At 48.2% G+C, this 15,707-nt stretch overlaps 1 protein-coding gene across 1 annotated transcript in view; it reads left to right on the forward strand.

Annotated features, from left to right (window-relative positions):
* Positions 1–4,315: 4,315 nt before the first annotated feature.
* The window catches only part of Colq (collagen like tail subunit of asymmetric acetylcholinesterase), a 33,493-nt gene continuing 22,101 nt past the window's right edge, over positions 4,316–15,707 (forward strand). The window contains exons 1-6 of the mRNA XM_041662815.1: positions 4,316–4,689; positions 8,281–8,393; positions 9,007–9,105; positions 12,363–12,407; positions 12,731–12,757; positions 14,284–14,355. Of these exons, the coding sequence (XP_041518749.1) occupies positions 4,614–4,689; positions 8,281–8,393; positions 9,007–9,105; positions 12,363–12,407; positions 12,731–12,757; positions 14,284–14,355 (432 nt within the window). The 5' untranslated portion in view covers positions 4,316–4,613. The remainder of the gene's footprint in view (positions 4,690–8,280; positions 8,394–9,006; positions 9,106–12,362; positions 12,408–12,730; positions 12,758–14,283; positions 14,356–15,707) is intronic.

Consider the following 15,707-nt stretch of genomic DNA (forward strand, 5'->3'; position numbering starts at 1 on the left):
TCACAGAGCTGTGTGTAAAATTTCTCATGAACTCGATTTTCATGTCTGTTCTAGTTGTGGAGCCCAGACCTATTAATATGATTTTTGCCAAGAGTCATTTTTGCCTTAGCAAAATGAAGATGGTCAGCCAAGAGGACTAATGACAAAATGCATGGAAAGTACTAATCCAGTATCATCATTATTTTAGTGTAGAAAAGCTTAGCATGCATAGACGTTCAATAAATGCTTGTAGAATCCAGTAGAATGTTCAGTAGGGCTAACCCAAGACAATGAAAGCAATGGATCTGGAGGCAATATTCAGTAAAACTTAAGGTTGTTGACATTGTTGTTAAGACTCTTTCTGTGGGTGACAAAGATTTGGATCAGCTCCAGTACAAGAAGAAGAGGGACTTAAAGGAGCCAATTGGATGAGTGGATGGGGGGATTCTGGCAAAACTAGCTCACAAGATTTTGTCAAAAGCAAGCCAGAGCCATTCATTGGAAAGAGTGGAAATGAGGACTTGAGCTGATGTCAAGGATGAGAAATTTCTTTAGGTTGATTAGTTGGGTGTGGGTGTGGGGTAGCTACAACTGTAAGAATAGATGCAGGAGCCCAAGTTCAAGCTGGGGTCTTAGTCAAGAGGAGTCAGTGAAGCCTGTCAAGGGGGAGGGGACAGTTTTTGTCAGTGGGCTTCTTCAACTTACTCCACTGCCCAAGAAGATCTGGAGATGAGATTTGAAGTGCTCTATGGCTGGTGGGATCCTGAGCTCTACTCTCAAGCACATAGAATTCTGAAAGTACGGTATGTGTGTGTGTACATGCATGTGTGCATACATGCACGTGCATGCTCATTCGTGCATGTGTGTGGCATACACTTAGAGATCCAAGGTCAACTCGCAGGAGTTGGTTCTTTCTTTCCACCAGATGGTGCCCTAGGACTGCACTCAGGTTTTTAGGGTTGATGACAAATGCCTTAACTCTCTGCGTCATCTCAATGATGATTTTTCTTAAATTTTGAAATAAGGTCTCATTTTGTAGCTGAGGTTAACCCAGAACTCACAGTCCCCTTCTTCAGTCTCTGGAGCACTGGGATTGCAGGATCATGCATGGCTCAAGTATGGACATCTTTGCCTCACATGAGAACTCTGGACCCCTGGGATTAGCTTGGAATTAGCTTGGCCACAGATATTGATCTATGATTGGTGAGCCAGTGAAGACAGATGCCATGACAGAGTCCATTTGGCTGTGATCTGCAGGTCCCTGTGCTGCAGTGGGGACTGGAAATTCTGGAATGGTGCCCAGGGAGGCAATATTCCAGAAGTGGTCCTCTGGCCTGGGCGATAAATCCCAGAGCCACAATTAAGACAAAGCATTGTGAATGTGCCACCTGTTGACAGTGGCAGGATGGCCCAGAAACTGATTATGAATGAAACTTGCAGGCAGCTCATCAAGAGTAAGCTGGGCCTGGGCCCAGGAAACTAAGGACAAGGCTTGATATCAGGGAGGAGGGATGCACCTCCCTGTATTCAGGGTCCTACAGAGGGTCCCTGTGTCCAGAAAGCACAGCCTCTGTAGAGGGAAGCTGGAGAAAGGTCAGAGCACACTGGGCAGATGCCCTTGCATATGCAGGGGAAAAAAGTGACCCACATTCAAACAGCAATTTCCTGTCAGGGGAAGGACCAAGGACACTAAGTCCCAGGTGGTCTGGAAGGTCTGAGAGTGGTATAAAGGTGGCGTCTGGGAAGACAGAGGACAAAGAGAGCAGGATAAAGCTAGAAGAAGTGAAATAAGACAGACAGGAAAGAGCAGCTGAAGGACACACACAGAAGATGCAGAACATAGACTCATAGCCTGGGACTAAGGACAGTCAGAAATTCAGAGTTGCTCAGGGCCATTGACTGACTTTCACATGAGAGACATGTGGCCGGCTGAGATGGTTACATGTTAAAACCTTTTAACATGTTTTAAAGAAAAGTTTTAAAGAGAAGTTTGATGTCGGGAGCTTGAGAGACAGTTCCGCAGTTGAGAGCACATCTTCCAGAGGACCCAGGTTCTATTCCCTGCACCCACATGGTGGTTCACAACCATCCACAACTTCAACTCTAGGAGACCTGATGCCTTCTTCTTACCTCTTAGGCCACCAAGCACACACATGGTGTGCAGAAATCTATGCAAGCAAAACATTCATACATAAAATAAAACAAATACATTATTTAAAAAAGTCTGATGATGCATTGTGTGTGTGTGTGTGTGTGTGTGTGTGTGTGTGTGTATGTGTGTGTAATGGTTTTGGTGTGAAAGTGGAAAACTTCCAAAGGTTTGTGACATGATGTTTGGAAAAAAAACCCATGAAGATCTGACCCAATGTGGTGGTTCATGCCTGTAATCCCTGTACTAGGGATCATGGGGCAGGAGAATTACGGTAAGTTGAAATCCTAAACTACACAGTAGGTCCTAGGTAGCTTGGGTTGTAGGATGAGACCTCTCCAAAAAGGAAGATAAATAGGAGGAGGAAAAAGAGGGACAAGACGGGAACTGTGTTAGTTCTTTTTCGGTTGCTGTGACCAAGGCAGCTTACAGGAGAGAGTACTTGATGGTCTCACAACTTTAGAGGGTTAGATCCATGATGGCAGAGTGAAGTCATGGTGGCAGGAACAGTCGAGCCCCTGGGGGCCATTCTCCTTCAAACCATCAAGAGGACTCTGAGCATAACAGGGGACCCCGGGGGAGGTGATGAGGGTGATATTGTTCAACTGTTGGGCCTCTAAACTGAGTGCTTCATGCCCTTGATGCTGCTTGGTCTGATGTCTTAGACCTAGTTCCCAGAGGAATTCAGCCCAAGCCTTTCCTGTCCCCCTCACCTCTTTGTGCTAGAAAAATCTCAGCTTTTAAAATTCAGCTCAATCCCAGCACTCGGGAGGCAGAGGCAGGCGGATCTCTGTGAGTTCGAGACCAGCCTGGTCTACAGAGCTAGTTCCAGGACAGGCTCCAAAAACCACAGAGAAACCTTGTCTCGAAAAACCAAAAAAAAAAAAATAAATAAATTAAAAAAAAAATAAAATTCAGCTCAGATGCCACCTCTTGCAGGAAGCCTTTCTACCTACTTGCTTCATTCCTCTCCATCAACCATCTCTTCCCCCTGTTAATCCCTCCAGACACCCCTAGTCCTATATTCTATTCTCTCACCCTGAAAAAGCTACCCCAAAACCTGATACAAAGCCTTCTGTGCCAGAAATGCCCAAAGGCCTGGCTCAGATCCTCCTGACTGAGTCCAGAGTAGCTTATGCAACACCCACTTTGCAGGTGGATGAGCTGAGACTCTGAGCGGAGACATCGTCCTCAGGAGCACACAGCTGTTAAGTGTGGACTTAAATCATGTTTGCCTGATAGCAGGACTGGTTTCTGAGACACACGTTTCTGGGGCTGGAATCAAGTTTAGTCATGGTACATCCACACACTTAGTCCTCTCTCCATGCTCTAGGGAATGATGCAGACCATGGATGGACCTGGTCGCTGTCTTTTCACTTGATGGTACAGTGCTGGGGTCAGCAGACTACAACCTGGGGGCCAAACAGCATGCCTCTTATTTTCTATAAAGTTTTATCAGAACCTGGTCATACTCATATATTTAGATATTGCCCAAGACTGCTTTTGTGTTTAATGGCAAAGTTCTTTGCCACAGGGACCATGTCTGCCAGGAATCCTAAGACATTTAATACTGGCTGTTTATAGGAAAGGTCTGCTACTCTTGTTATAAAGCTCATTGCTAAGTTGCTTAAACTGGTGCTTTTACTAAGAACCAATACCCTTATCTTTTATGATTTGGGATATTGTATATGTTCATGCTTTGGGTATACAGTATCAGGCATATTTCAGTGTGTATCTGGCATGTACCACTTTATTATTTTATGAACAATATTACAATAAAGACTCGAGGTGTAGCTCAGTGGTAGAACACATGCTTAGTATGCCTGAGGTCCTGGGTTCAACCCTCAGGGTCCTTGGAAATATACATATATGTATGTGTGTATACACATATATTTACATATGTAGAAGACTATATATATACATTATACACACATATATAATATATCTAGGGTTTGTGCTTTGTGGTTTTGAGTGTGACTTTATTGGCAACACCTTGCCAGATAGCAAACACTGAGCCACACTGGTCTTCCCTGAAGCAGAAGAGGGCAGAGTCTCCTTGGGTGCTCTGTGGTGTACGACTCCAAAACGTCAGAGCGGTAGCGATGAGGCAGCTTTGAGCCAAATGAAAAGCCGCTTGGCCGACAGACTGTGCTGTTTTCTCCTAGTCGTGCGTGAGGTGATCAGTGCCCCAAGCTCCGGAGCGCCTATCCTGCCCCAGCAGAGGGTACTGTGTCTCTGTGGTTCACCCTACAGAAGCATCAGAGAGGACCTAGGACAGGGTTGCTTACCCATCCCTGCTGCCTGGAGCTCGGGACTGGCCCCTAAAACCCTGGATCTGGGGCAGAAACAACATCAAAGCCGGGATTGGCCTACTCCTAGCACAAATGCCAAGCAAGCCAGGCGTGGACAGCGTGGGGGCGTGACAAATCTCAGCCTGTCTCTAGTTTGTGTTCCCCGGCCAGTCTGCCTTGGGCCTTGCCCCACGATGACGGGCCCATTTTTCAGCTTCACGCATCTCCTCACCATTTCAGGACTACTCTGTCACTCGGCTGGCTACTTGAGTAAGTGTGTGCGCATGCGCATGCGAGCCTATGTTAGAGAGGGAGGAGAGAGAGGGAGAGGGACATAGAGAGAGAATGTGTGCATGCATTTTTTTTTTAAAGACTTGTACATTAGGCTTGTCCTGGGAGCTTTAGCAGACGTTAAATTAGAAACTCCTCAGCCAGTGTTAGGGTTGCAGTGTAAAGGGGTGTGATGGAGTTAGTGGGGGCCTTGCACACATGCCCACGTGTGTGAACTTGTTTATTGTCCCTCTGGTGACCTTGACTCCAGGGTGGCTGGCAGCTGCTGTCCCCTTGACTTTGAAGTAAAACCACGTTCTATAGTCCGTGTATCCACCCCCTGCCCCCACCCCTTAAGTGACTGGGATGCTCGCCATCATTCCAGGCCAACTGGCTTGGGTGATGCGGCTCAAAGGCTCAGAGCCACCAAAACACCAAATCGCTTTCTTGGCAGGTGTGTCCTCCCTCACCTGCTGCCCAGGCCCACTCTGGTGCAAACCTCCACCATGGCCTTTCAAAGAACTTCAAAATGCTTTCACCTTTAGGATCAGAATTTGTTTTCCAAAGGCGGTATGGTCTGTGCATGGGGCTAAGCGACAGCACGGGGAGTCAGGCTTCTCTGGGATATGTGAATCATAGACAACTTTGGGCAAACACAGCTAGCTCCTGTGTGGATGTCACTGCTGCTGGGCCTCCCAGCCTACCACTGATGCAGCTAGTGACGCCATGGAACATGCCCCTTCCACCTCTCCTTTTCTGGTGTTTCCTTCTAACACTGCTCTCATGGGTGGGAAAGAAGTGAAAACTCGGCAGGCTGCTACCACATGCCGGGCAGGTACAAAAGGCCAGCATATGATTGCACTTGGCATTTTCCAACCTGCGGAGGCAGGAGGTCTTATTCTTTCATAGCTGCTTCCTTTGGCAGCTTTTAGTGACTCGCTGGCTTCTCCTGAGGGATGCTGTTTGGTGTAGAAGGTTGAAATCGGAACGGCTGTCTTGGTGGCCTTGCTTGGTGGCCTGGTCTTGTCTTGCATGTAGGAAAATGAGGATAGACCTAGTGGTGATCCCGGAGTCACACTGACCTTAAAAACTGCCAAATTCTTGATGGTACAAATGAAGAAACTTGAGTCCTTGGGCTGAGGAAGTGAGCTGTACCGTATTACAAGGCCATGTGCCCTCCAGACCCACACTCTGCAAAGCAAGTTCCTGTATTTGCAAAAGTCCATTGGTGTAGATCACTTTCCAAGAATAGAACTCAGTTTCTAATGAGGAAAAAAACAAAACACTTGCCAAAAACCTTCATTAGACAGTTACCTCTGCTTTGGCAGTGCGATACCCACAAACAACGTGGCACTGGTATCTTGAAGTGAAGGCCAGTGGTCTTGGAGTCCTTTGTTGACATTGCTAAGGCAGCCGCCTGGGGCTGAGCCATGCTCACGGTGCACCAGGCTACAGCAGGCACGATGTACTGCACACAAGTCAGTTTCCATTACAACAGAGCCTTCTGGGGCTCTTCCAGGCTGGTCCGTGAGCTTAAGTGCTATTCCAGCAGAGACAGCACAGGCCTGGGAGAGACCCATGGGCCACTCGGCACCAAAATAGATACCTGAAGCCCTGGCTTAGCGGATGGGGAAAGTGAATGGGGGTGGGGGCACTGCTTCTAAACTCAGCCACCTGATGGAAATACTCAGCACTGGAATGAGCTGTAAATAAACCAGACTGTTTATTTACAGCTCCTGGAGGTGGGAGAGGGGCAGAAACCGAAGCCCTCCACCTGCCGGGATGAAGTAGGTCAAGGGGAGAATCGGGAGGGGTGGGGTAGTGTAAAAGGCAGATGCTCTGGCAGCAGAAGCAACTGATAATTTATGTTCGCTGAAGATGTCTCCAGTTTCCAGGAAGAAGTGAGAGAAGTGATTGCCCAGAGAGACCCAAGATCTTTCATTAGGGCAGCTTCCAGGGTGTTGGGCGGGCCACACTGGAGACCATAAATGGGCTGGAAAATCAATGGTGATGGTGCAAATTAAGCACATGGCCCGCCAGACTGCAGTCTTAGACCTTTGCTGTCTACTGAGGCAGAAGGGAGACAAAAGGGAAGTGGGTCTGAAGGGGACTCTATCAGGCTTCAGAGGCTAGTGTGTACCGTACCTGCCACCATCTTGGCTAGCCCAGGTGGCAGGGAGAAGCTGAAACCGTCTACTCCTGACCTCGTGTCGCTGGAAAAGAGCTATGAGAACGTCTGAAAACACATAACTAACATTTCCACCAAGAAAGAGGGCAGTGGGGACTGCAGAGATGGCTCTGTGGCTAAGAGTGTTAGTTGCTCTTCCAGAAGACCAGGGTTCAATGGTACACAATTCCAGAACCTTCAACCTCAGACAGCATTATTCTGTGACCCTGATGGAACAGTACAAAAGTCATGACCAAACACAGACAAAAGCCAAGGCTCTCCCACCCCGAAGTGATCCTTCTTACTCTTGTACGTCATCAGCCTTTGTTCTGTTCCATTCCTTCTTCTCCCAGAGAAGAACCAAGCCAGTTGATCGCAGAACAGCCCATTCTACTCGGCAGCAGCTGCTCCAAGCACCTCAGTCTCCTCCACAAATCTGCAAGGAGCCAGAATCCCAGAATAAGTTTCTCTTTGTGCTTTCTGGTTCTTCCCATGTGCCCTCTCTTCTTGCCACGAACCAACAAACCCAATTTGGTTCTTCCTTGGCTGTGTTCCCAGCAGTCTTTGGTTAGAAGATATTGATATGGTGGTCTCAAGTGGTGTTATGGGAAGTCCCTGCCTCCTTCCTGGGTCCCAGTCTTGATTTTTAACCTATCGGAAGTCAGAGTTCAAAAGAGCGAGCTTTTGAAATAGCTCGCCTGGGCTCGAGTATAGGTTCCACTACTGACTCGCTGTTTGACCTTAAGCAAATTGACTCACTGACTTGGTTAGCTGGTCAGTGAAGAGGGAATGGCAATGGCAGTGTTGGTTAGCTTTGTGCAGGGTTGCTATAAGGTTTGGCATACCTGTATACATGAACCACACAAATGGTGCCTCAGTACTGTAGTCAGTACTGATTACTAATTGTTAATTCGGCAACCATTTACCGAAGTCTGGTGTCTACCAGATACAGTGTTAGACCCTGGGGATAGAAACTGGCCCTTGTCCCCCTCCCAGGGGAACACATTCTGGGAGGAAGAAGGAAACAGTTTTATCCTGTGGAGAAGCACAAACACAGGGACGAACCCAGAGAAAAGCATAGTAAGGCCCTGTAATTTGGCCTGCCAGTGAAGGAAAGCTTTCTAGAGATAAGATTCCCCATGGAGCCCAGCTCTGAGAGGCACGGAGAGGCCCACCTGGACTTGTTCTGTGAGGTCAGGTATCCGAACAAGACAAGGAAAACTAGGAACCAAAAAACATGCCCTTTCTGCCGCTACGAACATTCTAGTATGCCTGCCTTTCTATTGGTAAGCCCCTAGACGTAAAATCACTAAGCTGGAGTATATATCTACATCCTGCTCTATTAGAAAACACCAAGTGTTTTCTCAAAGAAGATCTCAGCCTTCATTCCCCCATGCTAAAAAGTAGCAGTTTTCTCTGAACAGCCCTGCCTGGCCTGGATCAGAAGAAAAGGGGCAGCCACAAAGCATGCTGCCTCCTGACCCCTCCGCCGCCCCCACTGTTCCCACCACCCTTCTTCAGAGGCAGCCGGAGCCTGGTGAGTGTTCTGCACTTCGGTGAGTAAAAACCTCCGGACTTCCCCATGCTATCCCCCTACAGGATTCAACATGGTCACCTCTGAATCTCGTTTGACAGAGGCAGCTCTACCATCACTCAGGGGCCACGGCCCAGAGTGGACATTGTGCCAGTTGTGCCAATTTTGCCACACACATTTGTCCCCTGTCATCTTAATATGTGAAGGAGAAAGCTTTTCTTCTCTGGGAGTTAGATGTAGCAAAATGCCTCATCTTTTTGAAAACACTTAGCTTCCAAGTTCCCATAAGCTGTTCAGATGCAGGGCCCCCCATTTCCTTCTTTTAATCAAGTATTTATGAAATCCTTATGGTGGGAAAAGGGAAGGCAAACATGGGATATGGAGGCTAAACATGAAGAAGCAGGGTAGACAGAGGTTAGAGAACAGGTATCAAAATGCAGTTAGATGTAAGGCGTTAAGACAACTATGGTCTGTAGCAACTTATTTTTTATTTAAAAAAAAAAACCCTAGGGAAAAAGAGCACAGAGGCTCCCACTACATAGAAAATGATCAGGATCGAGTCCAGGAGGCATCTCTTTCATTGGTCTGACCTCTAACCAATTGCTTTGCTCTGAAGCTTCTCTCTCCAGACATGGAGAATCTTCTGGAACTTGAGGCCTCACCATCACCCTGCATTCAAGGCTCACTCGGCTCTCCTGGGCCCCCTGGACCTCAGGTGGGTGCATCCTTCCAGGCCCCCTCCTGTGTCTTCCCGCAGACAAAGAATCCCAGTGGGCAGAGCCTCATAGCTCCTGCCCCAATGATGTACTGCCCGGCTGGTTTTTCTTCTGTAGCATCTCACATGGGATGCTGCCCATATGGTAGTGGCTGCTACTGTCACTGTCACCAAATACAGATGTGACCATCCTCTCCACTCTTGGACCTAGAGGTGCTCTGCTCAGTGCAGGAAAGTGGCAGTCAGAGGAACCTGTTACCTGAGCATTCTGGGCTCCGGACTGCTACAAGCAACCCCCACCCATGGTAAAAGAGAAGACCGAGGAACAAGCCTGGTGCTAGAGAAAGAACTTTCTAGACAAAAAGGAATGTACTCTGAAGATCCTCATCCCAGGCTGGTCTGCTGCCACGAGGGTTTTTTCAACGGCTCTGAGGCTCTGGGTTGTCCCAGGGAGGAGCATGTAGGTTCCTAGTGCTGTTCTAGGCAGGAAGCATAGAAATCACTACTTAGCTACTTGAACCTCTATGGTTTCCTAGCATTAGGGGACTAAAAGCTGAGCTTCCTGACCTGAAAGACAAAGTCCCATGAGTGCACCCTGACTTTGACTGCTCCATCAGCTCACACACCCTCCACCTTCGGTTCAGCCACAGTGTCTGTTTCTCTTCTGTGTGCACACACTCACCAAGCTTGTCTCAGGCTCTGTCCACACACTTAGGGCCCTGTTGCTCTTCTTGAAGCTTCTGTAGTTTTTCCTAGTCACTCAGAGATTGGCTTTCATGCTACCCCCTCTAGAGACACCTTTATCAACCCAAAATAGTGACACATAGCTCTAATCAGCATCAGAGGAGATTGAGGCCAGGGAATTACCATGAGTTTGAGACCAGACTGAACTAAAGCTGAACTTCAAGACTGCTTGAGCTACTGAATGAAACCATATCTCAGGAGGTGGTAAGGAGGGAAGGAGAGCTTGGAGAGGAGATTTTTTTTTTTTTTGCAATTACCAAGTCTAAAACTATGGCACTGCATCCAGCCCTGTCTGGTTTTCTAATTATTGTTTTATTCTCTATGGCTGTTTCCGGCTATCAGGGCAGAGCTAAGGAGTCTACAGACAGCAGAGGTGACTCTCCAAGCCTAAGAGAATTATTCTCTGACTTTGTAGAGAAGTTACTGAATCCATGTCTACAGAGACAGGGGTATTGTTCACCCCACTTCCCCGTCTACCCTGCCTGTGGGCTATAGCTAGCCTGTTCTCCATAATTATTTATTGACCCAGATATAATGACAGACTTGTAACCCCAGCACTTGTGAGGCTGAGGCAGAAGGATCCTGAGCTTAAGACTAGCTTAGGCAAACATAATAAGACACCCTAGACAAACAAAGAAGCAACCAATAAAAACATCCGAACAATGTTCTAATGAAAATGACTTTGAACTCAGAGAACAGAGGCCATCATTAAGGTGCTGGGAAGTCTGCAGGAAGGCCAGGTAAGAGTCCTTTATGGTGGACTCCACACCCCACCTTCAGTGCTCCCCTCTCATGGGTCTGGATGCCCATGAGAACCAACAGAGCATGTGGAAGGAGGGCCATCCTCTGCTCAGCTCAGAACAGCGGCTCCAGCCAGCCACACTAATGCATCTCTGAGCTGCACAAGCTCTTGGGGGTCACATGGAGGCTCTGCTGCCCACCCATGGAGTCTGTGCAGCTTCTCCCCTTCCCTGAGAACAGTGAGTGCTGTTGCTATTAAAAGTGAGATAGCTAAGCCTGGAACTGGTTAGAAATGTAATCGCACGAGGTGGTTGGCTTAGGCCTGTAATCCCAGTACTTGGCAGGTGGAAGCAGGAAGATTACTTTGAGTTTGAAGCCAGCCTGAGCTACATAGTAGCAGGCCAGCCAGGGTAAGACTTCCATCACAGGAAGGAAGAAAGGAAGAAAGGAAGGAAGGAGGGAGGGAGGGAGGGAGGGAGGGAGGGGAACCTCACACCCTGCCTGTTACCCTTCATTCAATCAGTATCTGTCATTTGTTTGGTGGGTGCCAAGCTCAATGATCTTGTAAAATAGCTCTAATCATTTTAAGAAATGAAAGGCTTGGAAGGATGAGGAGAATACAATTAAAACAACTTCCTAACTCCGTTCCCAGAAGAGAAGGCAGATAGATCAATGGTGGAATCTCCTGTCTCCACACAATGACCCCTGGAGAAGTTCAAATGTTCCTAGTGCTCACTTTCTCACCGGCTCCCACTGCCCAAACAATCACTAGTTTGCTCTGGGTGTGGACTGAGTTTTGGGATTTTTCAGTGCTGCTGGGGAAACTGTAATGTCCTTACAGGTTTTCCAGAAACCAGACTTCCAACCAGCTTTCACGAGTGTTGTTCACTTGCAGACGGCAGGGGTATGGTGGAAATAAAGGGATTTGGAGTGGGTTTCTCTCTGCCATCCCAAGGAATTTGGAAAACAGTCATCAACTGAGCCTTCTACAGATGCATGAGCAGAAAACAGCCGCTTCTGGCTGTGGGTGTGCAAAACAGTGACGTTTTTACAGCCTCTGACCGGAGCCACCTCTCTCCCAGGGCTGTTGGTGGGCACAAACATGCTCCTTATATTAATGAAAGTTGGGGGAGAGGAATATTCAGAGCCTGAAGTCCTCAGGTCATTTGAGGGATGCTTTGCTTCTTCTTTCTCTTTTTTGTTTTTGCTTCTTTGTTTTTTGTTTTTGTTTTGTTTGTAAGACAGGATCCCAGGTGGTCCAGACTGGCCATGAACTTGCTTGTGCAGCCAAGGCTGGCCTTGAACTCCCAATCCTCTGGCCTCTAGTTCTCTAGTGCAGAGCTGGCCACCAAGGCCATGCTCCTCCCTCCCTGGGGATGGTTCCTTGTGCAAAACTTAACATTCTCTCCTGGTGTGGCCTCAGGGAAGCTTAGCCAACCCAGGGAAAGATCCCAAGGCTGAGGAGCAACAGTCTCAGCAGAGACTCGTAAGTCTCTGTCTCTGTGGTTGATCTGATCGAGCACTGAAGGATTCGCAGAAGAAATTTCAACTCCAAAGACCAGCAACTATGGTGCATGAAACAGTGCTGATAAATGTTAGGAAGAAGAGAAACAGAGAGCAGAGCAGGCTACAGGATGAAAGGTGCTTGGAGCCTCCACATGCAGAGTCCTAGGTCCTAGGTCCACAGACCCCTACCACAAACCCTCCCCTGGTTTGGTGTTGTTGCCGTGGTTGGGTGTGTGCTTTCTTCACTTCTTATCTCAATTGTGTAGGGTCCGCCTGGGCTTCCTGGGAAGACAGGACCAAAGGGAGAGAAGGTAGGAGCCTCTGCTTCTTCAGCCCCACCTCACCTTGGTAGCTACAGCTTGCTTTCTGGGGGTACCGCTGAGAATATTCTGGTTGAAATACCAAAATATGTGCTCATTCTGTCTTAGCAGATGAAGAGGGTTTCCTGGTGAATGCAGCTATAGTAGGGGGTGCTATTGGTGTGTCCTGCTTCGGGTCACTGGCATGGCAGGTGTGATATAACTGGTCACGTGACCAGCTGACTGACTGAGCCACAGCCACACCCTACTAAGCATTTGGATTCCAGAACATCACTTCCAAACAACCTTTGTTTATCTGTCTTCTCTGTGCACAGGGGGATCTTGGCCGCCCAGGAAGGAAGGTATGACCCATACTGCTCTGTTGGGCAACTGTGCTGCATGTGTGTGTGTGTGTTCTCAGTGGCCATCAGTACCTGGTGGAGTGCTGGTGCTGCCATTCCTCTGATGATAACAAGCTTGCCTTTTCTGTAGCCTGTGGCTGCCAGGCACCTGACAAATCTTCCAGAGGCTGCTGGGCCCGGCTGCACTTCCCCAGCCTAAACGGTGCTGCGCAGCAGAGAACTCTCCAAGCCCCAAAGCAGTGACTCAAAATGACCTCCACTGCCTGATTAAACTGGAATAAAGTGCTTGAGCAGACAGAATGAATGGCTTTGCTTTGGAAATTACCATGGCTCAGAGCGAACCAGCTACATCTCATCACTAGAGTCAGAGAAAGAACCAACAGGTGACGTCGCTGTCGTCTGTGGGTCCTGGCACTTAAGTTCTACTCTTGACTGTGATCGAAGGAAGAGCAAACCCAGATGAATAGATGCCAGTGGGTTTATTATTAACAGAAGCCATAAGCAGACTTTTGCAAGGTAGAAATAGCAAGGGCAGCCACAGCCCAGCGGCTGTGTTGAATGCTGACCTGGAGAGAACCCTCTGGTGGGCTTACAGTATGTTCAGATGCATCAAGTCTGCCATGGGCCTGGAAAGCAAAAGTATAGTGTAAACACCAGCATCTGGCATCTCTGAGGTCTTGGCCGAACCTTTTGTATCCTTAGCTAACTGCAGTGAGCTGCTGGGTGGGAGGTCAAGGCAGACCCCTTAGTCTATACTCTCACCCTCTTTCACAGGGGTTCTACAACCCTTAGCAGAGGTGGGGCTCTCTGGAAGCAGAGCCACACACAAGTGAGTAAATTATGAAGGGAGCACTGTCAGGAGAAACTTGTAAAGAGGATAGAACGGTCATGAAGGACCATGGCCGAAGAGGAAGTTCAACTCCAATGTTGGAACGCGGGAGTATGGATTGCCTGTCTTTGTCTTTCCTTGAGACCATGATTGTAAAAACCCTGGGTTATCAGCTGTAGGAAGGACTGGCCAGCCCTAGAGCCCTTGTTGGCATCTATCAAAGCCCCAAAGTGGTTCAAGGTTTCAGGCTTTGATAGACGCCAACAAGGGTAGCCATGGAGTGATGGCACATCCAGCAGGCCACATGCCTGTGAGGAAGTCCCAACAGTGTCGCCGCTGCTTCCCACACGGTTCCAGCTCACATCATAGGACAGCCTTGTGGAGACTCCACAGGAAGCAAGGGCCAGTGATACAGTAAATAGTGGTGACGAAATGGAAAAGCCAAGAAGTTTAGAATTCTTCTGCCCACTGTTCTATCTTAAGTAGAATAGAACTGAGTTGGGTAATAAAATATGAGAACAAAAATTTAACTCATAACTGTTTACTGTGGATTTTTCAGGCCCTCGTTCTTTGTAGGGTAGGGATGAAGGCACAGGGGCCACCATTAGTGGCCTCATCCTTTTATCAGGACCTCAGATATTCTTGGCTGGAGGGAAGCACACCAAAGTATCTTGACTTTTGTTCTTGGTCTTTGAAGGGTAGACCTGGACCCCCAGGTGTTCCTGGAATGCCCGGGCCCGTTGGCTGGCCAGGCCCTGAAGGACCCAGGGTAAGTGTCGTATGTGTTTGGGGCTCATGTAGTATCAGAACATAATGGGATGATGGCTACCTCCTGGCTCCTGGCCAACAGTCAAGTGCATCACCTCCTCGAGAGGGAGAATAGCTGGAAGAGAGCTCCCAGCCAGCAAGCATTTCTCCTTCCTGTGGCCTGCAGAGCCAGGTCAGTGTTGTGACTCTGCTTCTGTGGAGAAACGGGAACTGTTCCCTTCCTTCTCATGAGCTCCATTTCCCTTTGGTCCGGAGAATTGGTGTGCTAGTCTTTGTGTCTGAGGTGACCCAAAGGGAACGTGGGTCTTAGAAGCTATCACCTGTCATGCTGACCTGGCAGGTGGGAAAGCTGAAGAGAATTGCAGGCTGGAGGATGCAGATCCTACACTGAGCAAGGGGTCACTCCCTTCTCAGAGATAGTATACAAGGCAATCATACCCCTATCTTCCCTTGGTTTCTGTTCTTGCTGCCCATCCCAGAATGCAGGGTACAGAGGCCATGACTTGGAAGCCAGGGCAAGGCAGGTGAATATCCTCTGCTGCTCCGCCTTCTTGGCTGTGTTGGTAATACAAAAGTCGCAAGAAGATTGATTTCTCTCTAAAGCCAATGTATCCTGGCTGCAAAGACGGCGAGCTGGCTCACAGTTGAGAGCACTTTCGCTCTTGCAGAGGTTTTGCATTCAGTTCCCAACACTGTGGCTCACAACTATCTGCTGTAACTCCCATTCCAGGGGATCCCATGTCCTTTTCTGGTCTCTGTGGGGAGTAGGCATGCGGATGGTGCACACATGTAAGTGGTGGCAACTTTCATTTCACTGTACGGCCAGACATGGTGGCTCACACTTAAAAACTCAGTACTCACCATGACTTAAGAGGCCAGCCTGGACTACAAAGTAAGCTCCTGGTCAGGCTGAGCTCAAGCAAGAGCCTGCCTCAAACAAACAAAATTCCCACTGTAGAGAGTTATGCTGTCTATCATGGTGGTCACACATAGCTGTGAAGCCCACGAGATGTGACTAATACAAACGAAGAACTGAAGGTTTCATTTTGACTACCCAAGTTTTAATTTATAAAACTATGCGCAGGGCTGGGGGGATATCAGCCAGTGGAGGCGCTTGCCATCAAGACTGGCAACCTGAGTTCCATCCCTGGAACCCACATGATGGAAGGAAAAACCAACTCAGAGAAGATGTCCTCTGACCTCCATATGTGTGCTATGGGATGCAAGCGTGTGTGTGTGCACATACATGCACACACACACACAGAAGTAAATAAGATAAAATTTTAATATCCCATTATTTTATAATGACTATATGTTGAAGCGACAATTATGTAAAAAGTAAAATACTTGCGA

This window comes from Microtus oregoni, unplaced genomic scaffold, assembly GCF_018167655.1.
Source record: "Microtus oregoni isolate MIOR12 unplaced genomic scaffold, Mior012 000013F_ref0000133, whole genome shotgun sequence".
In the NCBI taxonomy this organism is placed as follows: Eukaryota; Metazoa; Chordata; class Mammalia; order Rodentia; family Cricetidae; genus Microtus; species Microtus oregoni.